This window comes from Mycena indigotica (assembly GCF_014461135.1).
Source record: "Mycena indigotica strain 171206Taipei chromosome Unknown Mind.scaff0008, whole genome shotgun sequence".
Classification (NCBI taxonomy): domain Eukaryota; kingdom Fungi; phylum Basidiomycota; class Agaricomycetes; order Agaricales; family Mycenaceae; genus Mycena; species Mycena indigotica.
In genome coordinates, this window is record NW_023503007.1 from 22596 (window position 1) to 35718 (window position 13123).

Genomic DNA, 13123 nt, shown 5'->3' on the forward strand with positions numbered 1-13123 from the left:
AAGCAGGGCAAACGCTGGTCAACACGAATCTGGCTTGGGCGGGAGCGTTGTTGCGTTGGGGAAGTCAGCACACAGCTTGAAGATTTCCACGAGCAGTTCCGATGGGAGCATCTTCTGCGGTGGAATGCGCAGCTGCAGCGACTCCATCTTGGCTGCGAGCTGACCATACGGGTCCGGGGTGTTGTCGGCGACGATTTCAAGCGCGTGAAGCTCTTGCCGGCGGCTGGCAGAAGACGAATGTGTCGTGGCCATGAGCCGCAAGAGTTACTGTTGAAACGGGAAGACGCAAGGCTTGAGGAATAGCGCGTGTGTGAGCAAAGCTAAGTATGAGACGATGTGGTCGCGATCAAGGAAGACGCGTGCACGTGATGACCCGCCACGCCAATCGTCTCTGCCTCTGACCACCACGTCGAAGCCTCCCTCGGTCTCCTCTCTCCCAAACACTGTGCCACACTAGCACTACCGGCGGTACCCTAGCTCCTCCGTATCCATATCATTCCGGTCTCCGACAAACGCGCCTTCAAACGCCAGCTTTTGTGCTGCCCCCTTTGGCCGCATTAGTCTCTTATCATGCAGCAGATGCGACAGCGTCGGAGCTTCACTACCCTTATTTTCAGAGCATGAAGGTTTTCAAGTGCGTAGACCTGACTCGTTTTTCCTTGCTCCAACTGACCATCTGCAGAGTAGCAATTACAATGGCTCCGTCCGCTAAAACGCCTTAATCTCATCTGCGCGGATCCTCAAATGCATTCTGAGTACAAGAGGCCGAGCGGGAAAGCTTCAAAGGGAATCGGATGGAATACTGGTGCCGCTACCATCCTCTCGCTCCAACGCTCGCCTCTCTCGACCACGTTGGTCTCTCGTCATGTCATAGCTGCAGACGCGCTGGGTACTGAGCTCAATTTCGCCCATATTCAGACCATGAAGGTTTCTAAGTGCGTAACTTAACTTGTCTCTCGTTTCTCCGACTGACTGTCTGCAGCTCAGTTGCAACTCAAAAGTTTCGCCTCTGTTTTCACTGCCCGCCGGAGCGCCTCCCTCACATCTGCGTCGACAATTTATTGCGGTTAGAAGACAAGACGGCCGAGCAGAAGAGCTTAGTGCAGAATTGGATGGAAAAAAGGTGTGGCAAAGCGAGCTATCTTCCTCTCGCTCTAACACTCCCTCGTGGTTAAGATGTAGCATGTTTCTGCGCATGCCCCAGCATCCCTCTTTTCCACTCCTGCCCACTCCTTACCAGCATCTCGAGTCCACGCTATCGATATTCCCCCCTTTCCATTCCCAACGATTCAATGCATCCGTCGGCCTTGTCTCTTGGCCATAAACACCCCCACGTTCATACTCTCGCCAACCTTGCCTCGCGGCACTCGTTCGAAGACGAAGAAGACCTTGTTATGCGGAAATGGTTTCAATTGCCACATCTTCAAGGTCGCAAAATCAGCGTTGCCACCCCCATCTTCCACACTACCAGCCCATCGGCATCACGCTTTTACGCTAATCCACCACATTCTGGTCTCCGATCGCGAGTTTGAGCAAAAATCGTGCCCGCCGTGAGGCTTGCGCGCTGTCAGAAGGCGGGCCATTGACCATATGGCTTTGCCATCTTGCGCATGTGGATTTGCAGCATCGATCCGTCCAACGGTGGCGACTGCGAGCTTCTTTTTGCCAAAGATGGGAATGTCTGGAGCAACTGGCCACCTCGGATGCATTAAACTGATTACGCGTTCTCTGTACCTATCTACTATTGTGCCGTCAACCAGTCATTGTTACACCAACGAGAAACGAAATACATCTGAGTACGGACAAGTAGTGTATGTATCAATAGGTCGTAAATGCCTGGGAGCAAGGTATAGTAGCTATTGTCCTTGAAAAGAGGGAAGCAAAAGAACAACTTTTTTTGTTGTTGGGGAAGTTTCGCAGATAACGCGCCCGAGCGCGACCCGTTTTCACGAGGAACAAACCCCAGAGACAAGTGCAGAGGTCCCATCGCCTCCAAAATGCGCTAGAACATACCCTTGCATGCAAAGGGATGGCGAGATACAGGTTATGAAGCCCGTGTCTTTTGCAGCACGAATGGAAAATCGATTATTGCGCAAGTGTGATCCTCCTCCAAAACGGCGTCGACGAGAGTCTTCCCATGGGTTTTAGCGTCCGGAAAGAATTGAGTGTCGATAGTAGGTACCACTGCGCCACGAGATAAGGTGGATGGTGTCTCCCGTTGCACAGAGGCAAAGTCGCAAACTTTTTCGTGGGCAGCGTGACTGTGACGAGGTAGTGACGGGGGAGAGAAGTCGATCAAAAGCGCTCCTGGTGCGGGCGCTGGCAATGAAAACGTTTTGGCGGCAGGTACCAATGCTGACGAGGACATAGAGATACTAGAGAGTATTTCTGAATGGCCATCGGGTCTCGAAGTCTCGGTCTTGGGTAACATTGGCGCAAATGTTGTTTTCGGGGAGAGTGGGGAAAGGGGAATTGGAGTGGGCGAAAACCAACACGGTAATGAAGGAGGTTTTAAACGGGCTTGATTTCGGAGTCGGGGAATGGAAACAAATAGGACGAGCTTGGTGTCTTGTCCACGTCTGCCCGGACAATGAGCTCTTCTGTCGGCGCAGGCGTCATAGACTAGTCTACATCGCAAGTTAGTTCACTGGCCGTGGCTTTGCAGGCAAGATAACGCACAAGTACTTGATCGTTCTCTGCTCGTTTTGTTGACTTTGGGATAAGCAAGACAATGCGCTAGCGAGGAAGCGTGAATGGATATGAAGATACAGTGTGGCGCGTACATACAACGGTCAATTTGCACGCTGGGAGCCCAGCTTCCTTGACGGCGGCGCTGTTGTCGTCGTAGAGGTGCGTTGTCGTTATCCCAGCCATGGCCGGGAAGTAGGAAGACCGCCTGCTCGTAAATCGCTGGATGGACTAGCTTCTAAGGTTTCAGTGGGAGATGGCTGCCGTTCGCAAACATCTGCGGAGAGAAACGTCAGAAACAGGTTCCGTAAAAAAGGACAGCGTAGTTGGAGATGACGCACGGAAACGCGACCAGCAGGCTCGTCATTGCCGCCATCCTGAGTCCCTCCTCCCAAAAACTAGACGATGTCGGCTTTTGAGGCACCAGCACTGTGTGGTATTGGCCAGGAACGACTCGAGGCTGAGCGAGAGGTTAGTCAAGTGCCACGGTTATAAGAGCTCACCAAGCTGCTAGCCAGCTTCTCGAGCCTTGAAACTGAAACGGGTGTTGAGTCGATGTGGTTGAGAGGAGCTGGGGCAAGGAAGGTGTCCGTGGTGGAGGACCAGAAGAAAATGGCGATTGTCACGCTGGCCATCTTCGCCCATCTATGCTTACCACCAGCCTCAACCACGTCCGCCACCCCCAGGCCGTATCTTGCCCATGCGGCCGATTTCGCTGTCATGAGAGCGAAAGACGCAGTGCTTGTGGTGGAAGTCGCGAAAGAGAAATGGTGGTGGCTGTGAGGGCTGTCGGCCCGTTGATTTGGCCCACCACATGCATCCTCTCGCTCGTCAACAAACCCAGCGTCTAGAGCAACTTTCAAGCCCTCATAAATTTCGTCGTCTAGCATAACCTCCCGGTCTCTACTTACTGTACTCTCACAGGAAATCGCACAAGCAGCATGTCGTCCTGACTGTTCTGACCTCGAATTCAGGCAATTCACCCGTGGTTGGCTTACTGCCAATAATAACACCCGCGCTCTGCTTTTCCTGGTGTTCTTTGCCATCCTCGGTCCTACCCGCATACCCTCAACCACTGAACTCGAAATGCTGTCGCCGAGTACAAAAATCTGTATCAGTCGGGTCTTGGCGATTCTGAAATATCAGTCAATCCTCTTGCAATCCTCTCGTCCGCTGCCGAGTCCGATCTTCCAAAAGATATTTTCAAGCTTTCCGCATTCGTAATACCCTGGATGCGGTTCGCATCTGACTTTCACGAACATCTCGTGGCGGACGAAAACGATTCAAACATCTTCGGAAACACGAAATCGGGCACTTTCTCAACCCATCTACATGTTTACTGTCGGCATGCCTGCTCTTATATCAAGCATACTATCAAGCATACTGTTACTTTTGCGGCTAGGTAGTCGGTACTTTGGTTCTACTATTCCGCATAATTCCATACCTCGTACATAACTCTGTCGTTTCTATTGTCATCGACTCTACCGTCTTATTGGACTATTACATGACTTATTCTTTACCTGATTGTACGACCCGAGTACACTGGCAGACATTTCTTGCGACTATTTTTACTACTTTTACTCACCAAACTCGACCTCTTCTTCCCTCCATTCTGCCCCAGCATGATAGTTGATGATCTTGAGACCCTGGGCAGTCGCCTTGGGAAGAACCGCATACATCGCCTTTGCATACGTCTCGAAGAGCTGCTGGTGGAGCGGCGAGTCCACGGGAAATGTTTCTTTCTCACAGGGCACGCGCCAGTGACAGAAGCGAGGGACGCAGCGAGTTGATGCGCCGCCGGGGTGGCCCGCAATGATCTCGTCCAGCAGATGACATGGCGGCCTACTGGTGTTGCGAAACTCCAAACCGCTCCAGCGCGACTTCGAGTCATAGTCGTTGTATATATCGGGACGTAAACACAGCTGGGAGAGCACGGGGAATGCACTCTTTGTCATCAGGAGAGAGAGTAGTGCGAGTAGTCCCGGCGGGGGTGTCAGCGATGGTGATTGTGGGTCGTCGTCCTCGTCGCTTGACAGATTTCGATAGTTTATTTGGAGGTACCGCAAGCGCGAGAGGTGAGGGAGGCGGAATGGTGGAGTTGGATCGTGGTGCCCCTGCACTGCACAAGATCAGCATTGTGAACAACGCGGCGGGTGGTCACGAAGAAGTAGTCAATACTTACCGGGAAGCTCTATCGACAGGTGCACCAATGTTGCGCTGGCGGCAGAGCAGATATCATGCAAACTGGATGCGACAAGAATGTGGTCCCATCTGACAGGACTACCGGTCAGGACAAGGGTACGCAGGCATTCAACATGAGGAACAATAAGCTGATTTATCGGTAGCTCGAGATAGCAGATATCGAAAATTTCGGCTTTGAGTCGGCACAGGCGGGAGGGAAATGGAATTTCGGTTATCTTTTTGGTGCTCCCTGCGGGAGAGAGGAAAGCCATTTCCGCCACGAACTTGAGGCGCGGGTCGGAGATTACGAATGGACACAGTCGGACATGCCGTGAGGATGCGTGTAATAAGAGCGGCCGGAACGTTCAGGGCGTTGTTTACTTCAAGCTGGCGCAAAGTTCCGGTTGCTGCTTGGTTGCGAATGAACCTCTCGATAGCCATAGTGAATATGATCAACGAGGTGGACCGCCAGTCCCACTTAAGAAAGCGAGTGGAGATCTTCAGGACTGCCACATTCGTAAGCTGCTTGAACAATTTGGCCAAGCGACGGGACACTTGCTCCCACTGCCAGTCGTTGTAATCGATAGTGGTGGACAAGGTAAACGAGACAATATAGCGTGTGAAGTGAGGATATTCAAGTAGATGGGTTGCAAGGTCCGAGTCCTTCTCGTAAGAGTAGTCAGAGGCCCTGTTCTTATACTCTATCTTGACATTGCGATATAGCTTGCGCTGAGCAGGCTGGCGAAACACATTCGCAACGAGGCTGCACCTTCTGAGCGTCCTCGCAGTGTGAAGGTTGTCGATGATCAAAGCTATGAGTTCGGGGGGCAGAGGAGGTACCATAGAGTGGGACGGGGAGAAGCTGGATTGTTGTCTGTGGTCGTTTGGAACGGTGGTGGTCGCCGTCAAGCAGGAATAGGGTCGATCAATGAAAGCCATCATCACTCTTTGGCTTCTACCACCACTACGACCTTCACGACGTCGACTTCACCTGCCCAAATGGCCACGGAAATATCAGTATCTCAAGGCACAAGCCGGCCAGAGCCTTTCGAAGACGTGTCTGCAACAATTTAGGGGAAAGTCTCGGAAGCTGAGGAGCATCGGGTCTGGAGCCAGACCTTGTCGCGTGCGTGACTTCGACTCTTCTCTTCCTTAGCACTCTCTTATTATCATTCCTCTAGTGTGTAAAACTCCCCAATGCATAGTGCGCGTTTTTGCTGGTCGTGACACAATCTACAAACGCAATCTACGAAATCTTCTCCTTCGTCGACCAGTCATGCGACACCCTTCATCTCCAGCTTATTCTCCGTGGCGCGTAGCCCACTAGACACAATGTTTGCCCTCGCAAAAGGAGGATAAAGTTTTGGACCATAGAGCAAGACCTGCATTCGTGCTTAGCGTATCGCTTCACGTTGACATCCTCTCCTGGCGTCATCCACTGTCTCGAAACAGCCCTCTCTTCCTTATCGTCACTATTTCCCGGGCGAGAATCGGCTCGTGTCGACAACCCTACTTTTTTTGCAACGACTACAGCAGAATATCTATGGCCATGGAGTCCTCTCCCTCCTCTCCAACATTCCTCCATCCTTCTTCTATCGCCTTCGTGCTCGCCGAGCTTGCTCGAGCAATATATCGACTTCCCTCCATGCGGTCACATGGAGTCACGTCACATCGTCAAAGCGATTTTTCCATCTCGTCGTCCTCTTCCGATATCCCTCTATCCACTCGATCATCCTGTGTAACCGACTCAACCCTTCACGAAACATTAGTTTCAGCCCGCGTTACAGACGCAACGGTGGTCGGCGGGCCCTTTTTTGGACTCGTGCCACAATCGACAGACACACCTCGAGCTCGTTCTCGCAGCTCTACTGCGGCTGCTGCACTATATGCAGTGCTGCATATTGCCTTTTTCCTCCAGAGGATAGCGTTTTAGAGATGCTATTGTCGTGGTATATAGGTGGCCGACGGGTACTCGACATCGAACGGAACCTTAGCCCTGCATATCTTGTTCCAACGTGCTGTTGCTCGAAGACCATTATCTTCCTTTGCGAAAGCATCTTCTCCGACACCACGAATACTCTCCGTGTCCCATTTGTCACCTCCTCGTCTCGTTGTCGATTTCGGCGAAGCAGACGCCCCGCATTGCCCACTTACCATTATGATGTGCGGACTCTTCGTTTCACTCTGCAATCTTCTTACTAATATCTCCACCAGTAACTTGGCCTTCCTTTCCTCTCAGCGGTTTCCGACATCGCAAAGTCACTCAGTGTCTTGAATCCTTGTCCTTTGAATCAAACGAGGATAGCGAGGCAATTTGCGCAACCCACACTGTAGTTTGGTTAGCTCTCTCTCTATGTGATCCTCGCTCATTATTGATATTGCCTGAACACACTTATCTCGCTATTTCACACTTGATCTCATTTCTCTTGCTCTTTCCGCTTCTTGTTCTCGTAGTATCACCTCTGTATTTTTATTCTAGTTGGTTCTGATACACAGTTATTTGTTGCTACACACCACAAGTATTTACTCGTACCCCTACCACAGCTGCGTCCTGACGTGATTCCTTTGATCATTTCTGTTTCCTTTGGAAAAAATCCACCTCGTCGTCGTCGTAGCATGTCCCAGCAGGATATTCCACAACCTTGAGCCCTCGAGCCGTCGCATTGGGGAGGGCTGTGTCCATTGCCTGGCTATACTCCTGGAAGAGCCGCACGTAGTCGCGCGAACGCATAGGTATTGTCTCTCGGTCAAAGTATGGGTGATCCGGATCGTCGCAGGGGCGGTAGAACCGAGGAACACAGAAGCTTGCCACGTTGGGATTGGCGGAGAGGTAGTCTGCAAGTATGGCGTCCCAGGCAGCGCATTTGAAGCCCGGAGGGAACTCTGCGCTGTCCCAGCGAATGATACGAGGAGGATATATTCCGGGAAGAAAACACAGTTGGCGGAGCGAGGGGAAAGCACCGTTTACCAACGAGGTGGACAGCAGATCCAGTAGTCTCGGTGGTGGTGTGAGCGAAATTGAATTGTCGGTGTGGTCCCCAATGTCCAGTAGCACGTTGGAGAAGTTGATTTCAAGGCATTGCAGGCGCGGGAGGTTTGGTATGGAGAATGATGTGATCACGTCGTCGTTATCTTGCGCTGGATAAAGCCATAATCGTTAGTCTATATGCAGTCAAGGAATATATAAAACCCTTACGAGGAAGCTCAATCGAGAGATTCACCAACGTTCCCCTAGCAGCGGCGCAGAGTTCATAGACCCGAGATGTCCGAGTCATCGGCAGCTCATACCATACGTCGTTCGGGAAATCAGCAGTCAGAACGAGGGCGCACAAAGATTTGACGTGGGGAATAAGGGACTTGTGCATTCGCTGATGGCTTATATCGAAGATCCCAACTCTGAGGGCAGTCATTTGACACGGCCTATCGTTTTTGCTGACTTCCAGGGCTGCGGAGTGGCTACTAGTAACTGACGCCCTCTCAAGATCTTCGGGAACAAGTTCAAGACCAACAATGGACACAGTCGGGCAGGCCGTGAGGATGCGCACCATGAAAGCAGGCGGAATATAAGAGAAGCCGCCGAGTTCAAGGTAGCGCAAAGTGCGATTTGCTGCTTGGTTGCGAATGAGCCTCTCGACTGCGGTAGTGTATCGGATTAACGAGCTTTGTTCCAGGTCCCACGCAAACATGTCGGTCGAGGTGATTGTCAGGGACCCGACATTAGAAAGCAGCTCGAACAGCGCAGCCAAACGGCGAGATATTGGCTCCCATTGCCAGATGCCGATCGCGCCGGTGGTCAGGACAAACGAGACAACATAGCGGGCAAGGTGCGGGAATGCTTGCAGATGTGTTGCAACGTCACCTTGGCGAGAGAAATCGGCTGCTGCTGGGGTGTTGTAGTCGATGACTTCTGTGTATTCGATGGTAACGTGGCGCCAAAGTTGGCGCTGGGAGGGATATCGAAACACATTGGCGACAAGACTACAGGATTTGAGAGTGTCTGCATGCTCGATATTGTTGACGACGATTTCTATGAGCTCGGGGGCGAGGGAAGATACCATGGAGCTGGAAACGGATTGGTTATTGCAATGGTGGTGGTCAAGGCTCAAGCGCTCAAGACGGTTGATCGACATCATTACTCTAATACTCTTGCCTTTTACCGCCACCATTGACTCCGCCCTCTCGCTACTTATGGCCCCGGAAACACCGCCCATCTCTGCGTGTTCTTCAACCGTTGTCGTCCAATGATCTTGACGGAGAACGTAGGAGAGATTTATGGGTATTGGCAGTCGAATGAAATGCAATGAAGGTATGTGGTCCACGCGGTTCCTCTCATATCGTCTCACCCTTGCCGCCCCAGTCTTCAAACTTCACACACTGTCTCCTCCTCCCGATCTCGCGCCTTTCCGCGTCACAATGCTCAAGCGTCAAGCTTTCCCATATAACCACTCTTTCCATCGTCAACCTGTCCACTCTCGCGCCACCGACATACGCTGCTGTGTTTGGACCCATATTATCCTCTGAAGCCGCTATACTGTGTCTGGCTTCCCGGATTACTTCGCACTACTCGGTGTTTCGATTGAAGATTCGCCATCCCAATCGTCATCGCCCACTTTCTTCTCGCTTGGGGCCTGCGTGCCACCCATACCAGCGCCTCTTCGTCCTTTATTCCTCCCCCGAGGTTGCTCTTATTGGCCGCCAAGGTCTCTGATGACCAGCATGCATTCATCCTTCCTCGAGCGCGGAGTCACGTCACACCGGCGACCCACCCAAGATTTTCCATCTCGCCATCCCATTAGAATGCCGCTCTGTCGACTTGATCTACATGTGGAATTGACTCCCCTTCCCTCAAAACTTGCATTGCAACCTGCGTTTTGGAAGGATGAAAGGACATTGGGCCTATTTTTGTGCCGATGACTTAACTGTCAGATGGAACTCGTGCTCGTCGCTACAACTCTACACGGCCAGTTGGGTTGTATCCAGCTCTTCACACGACGTTTCTCGGGCTCTATAGGGTGTTCTTGAAGGCATTGCGATGGACTTGGGGTGGCCGATTGTTCTTCGCAAACGACAAAAGGCGACTGGGTCTTCAAAGTCTCGCTCGCATTCTCCGATGGTGCTGCACTCCGAACAGCATTACCATCCAGTACTATACTGTCCTCCCCAACTCCTACGCCATCTTATCCCTCCGTTTCCGACCCAAGTATCTTGTCGTCATCGTTAATCGAAGGACAAGTGGCAAGACTGCTTGAACGAGAGAACACTCTTCAGCAGATGCTATCCATCATCTCTGCGGAAGTGGACTACGTTCACTTCTTTCGTGCCCATGCTGGCCCCCTCATCGTTGTCTGCAACGAGAGACTTGTGTTTCCTTGCTGCTTATATCAATCATCGATCCGTGCTACTTCGTGTAGTTCTCTCTCGACCTGCTTCTGCGCTTAAAGATGGCCTTGTTTTGTCTTACGAATGATACCGTACCAGTATTCCTCGTTTCCTTTATACCTACGGCGTCATATATTCCACTACACCTTCGACTCTAAGTTGTTGACACGTCCATCTTCGATTTGCCTTGTTCTCACCGTGTTGTCAGGCAACCCTGTTTATTCACAGATTCTCCATCTATTTGTGTCTGTAGTCATCGTAGTATAGTATTCTGTCTAATACGACTCGTATTCATACATTACTAGTAGCACTTTTGACTTGAGCAAACGCAGGCTGAATGAGACGATCTATGTGACTGGAGAGGTTTCGTATTGTGTATCGGAGACAGATAAGGACAGTGAACTCAAAAGAACTCCACCTCGTCATCCCTCCACTCCGTAGTACTGGTCAAATCCAAGTAATCAACGACGGTGAAACCCAGGGTAGTTGCAGCGGGAAGGACCGCATGCATGGCCTGCGCATACCCCGCGAGGAGCCGCCTCTGAAGGTTCATCATGATGTCCCGCCGGGACGTGTCGAATTCCCCGTGAGGGGGCCTGCTGCGGAAACGGCCCGGATGGCAAAAGCGCGGAACGCAGTAGCATGTGGCAAGGCTGCGAGTGAGGTAGGTGGCGAGGAATTGGTCCAGGGGTTTGCACAGGTGGGGCAGCCGTGGGTTCGGGTGGAAAGCCCAGTCCTCGAGATATAGCTCGGGCCGGAGACAGAGTCTGGAAAGGCGGGGGGAGTGCGTCGTCTAGTGTAAAGATGGACAGCAGGTCCATCAGGCGCGGCGGGGGAATACAAGAATGATCCCATCGGTAAACGGTTTTGGGTACGTTTTCGAAGTTGATTTGAAGGCAGCGCAGGTGTGGGAGGCGGGGTAACCGGAATGCGGTCAGCGCAATGTCTTGTTGGCTGTCTTCGGAACAATGTTAGATTCAAAGTTAGCGCGATTGTGGTGCGACATACCTGCCTCGGGCAATTGTATGGCCAGAGATTCCAGGGTATCGCTGACGGCCGAGCAGAGATCGAAGACCTTGGATATGATAATTGGTTGGCCCAAGCCGAAGCCCGAGGTAGTAAGGACAAGAGTACGTAGTGTTGTGGTATATGGGAGGATGAAATTGTACACTTCTAGATCGCTGATGTCGAATAACCCAATTCGAAGTCGTGTCAAAGTACCAACGAGCGGCGAAGCGATTTCACCACCAGCCAGTTGCTCGCCTTGCTTTGCGAGTCGGATGTCAAAGACGGAGAGGGTAGGGCAAGCCGTCAGAATCGTATGCATGGAGGCGCGTGGAAGTTCCAGGAACCCGCTCAATGTGAGCTGGCGCAGTCTTTGGCTTGCTGCTTGGCGGAGAATAAACGCTTCGAGTGCGACCAGGAATGACTGGCGCTCTGCGTCCCAGTCGTCGGGGATAATTTTGGGGACGTCTTTCATGCAAAGGACCGCAACGTTGGGAAGGAGCGCAAATAATCGCTCCAACGAGCGAATCCCAATATCCTCCCAGATTCCCTTCGCATAGGTAACGTGGAACTCGAACGAGGTAACATAGCAGCCCAGGTGAGGAAACGCGGCAAGGTGAGCTACAGTTTCACGCGAAAAAGGTCTGTCCGCAGTGATAAATTCGAGTGCAACGTGCTGCCAGAGTTTGCGTTGGGCTGGGCGGCGGAACGCATCTGCAACGAGACTGCACGTTTTGAGTGTGTCGATCTTATCGATGTGGGCGACAATAGTGTCTATCAGTTCTTGCGCAAGAAAGGTGGCCATGGAGTCAAGAGGCGTAAGCTGTAGCGTGAAGTTCAGAGCTAGAAGTTGTGGTCAAGGGCAAGCTGGTTGATCGTACATGGTGCATCAATCGCGCTTGTCTTCGACCACCACCATTGATTTCAGACCACCTCAAACGTCGTCTTCAGCAATGGCCCTGCTACCGCGGACTGTTGGCGCGTGGTCCAGGAGCAACAAGAAAACGATGGAGACATGGTTTGTGGGACACAAAACTTGAGCTGGTGCGTGAATGCGGATTTGAAGCTTTCTTCCTCCTTATACCGTCTCATAGTGCCACTCTCTCCTCATCTACTATCACGATGGCATCGTCTCTCAGTGGTCAGCGTCGCTCTTCCACTATATGCCTTCTCCCTTGGTCCTGCCCCTGCAACGCCAACGACCCAACGATACCACCTGTGAATCGCCCCAGAGAACTTTGAAAATGGAGCTTCCAGACAATTCCATGGCTATCTGTGTCGAAGAAACTCGAGGTTTTTGTTGAAGGGGCCAACTTGGAAACCAGACATGGGTATGTATATTCTCCCCCGACCAACCTTGCGTCCGGTCTCTGAACCCTCGCAGTCAACCCGTTTCTCAACGAGTCTAAACCTTGTAGCCTTTCGGCTCCGCGAGGAAACCGTCGCGGAAACCATATGCTCGACTCGGTGGTGGGCATGATTGGTGGTGGAAAGTCAATGGTGCGTTCGTGTCACTGCGAAGTCTCGACCTTACCGCTGATCTTATGACTCTAGAGCTTTCTGCAACTTCGCTACCATGAATTTCGCCGGACAACGTCGTTCTTGACCGAGATTCGCGACCCAATTCTACTCCCTGGAGATCTTGGACAAATTCAATATCCATGCTGCCATTATACCGCTATGTCACCTCTTAAACCATTCCTCCCACTTCTCTCAGTCCACCATGCCATGCCAGACCCCCACCCCTACCCCAATGCGCGTCGCACCATTCTCTTCATCTCCCAATTTGGAAGTCACGTGCACCATCCTCTCGCTGACCGAATCGCCTTCGAGCCACGGCAACGACTACGTCTTCGCGCCTTTCCATTGC

The 13123-nt window shown here is 51.9% G+C and overlaps 3 protein-coding genes across 3 annotated transcripts; 1 reads left to right on the forward strand and 2 right to left on the reverse strand.

Moving 5' to 3' along the window:
- Window positions 1-744: 744 nt before the first annotated feature.
- On the forward strand, window positions 745-1324 carry MIND_00904200 (uncharacterized protein; the record flags this gene model as incomplete). Its single annotated transcript, XM_037365683.1, has 3 exons — window positions 745-935; window positions 983-1123; window positions 1177-1324. 3 exons carry the CDS (start codon window positions 745-747, stop codon window positions 1322-1324), a joined length of 480 nt encoding a protein of 159 aa, XP_037217095.1.
- A 1610-nt stretch (window positions 1325-2934) lies between these two features.
- MIND_00904300 (uncharacterized protein) lies at window positions 2935-3578 on the reverse strand (the record flags this gene model as incomplete). Its single annotated transcript, XM_037365684.1, has 3 exons — window positions 2935-2965; window positions 3030-3148; window positions 3192-3578. The coding sequence occupies 3 exons, from the start codon at window positions 3576-3578 to the stop codon at window positions 2935-2937; spliced, it is 537 nt and encodes a 178-aa protein (XP_037217096.1).
- A 3860-nt stretch (window positions 3579-7438) lies between these two features.
- On the reverse strand, window positions 7439-8927 carry MIND_00904400 (uncharacterized protein; the record flags this gene model as incomplete). The annotated part of the gene is made up of 2 exons (XM_037365685.1): window positions 7439-8007; window positions 8066-8927. The coding sequence occupies 2 exons, from the start codon at window positions 8925-8927 to the stop codon at window positions 7439-7441; spliced, it is 1431 nt and encodes a 476-aa protein (XP_037217097.1).
- Window positions 8928-13123: the final 4196 nt, after the last annotated feature.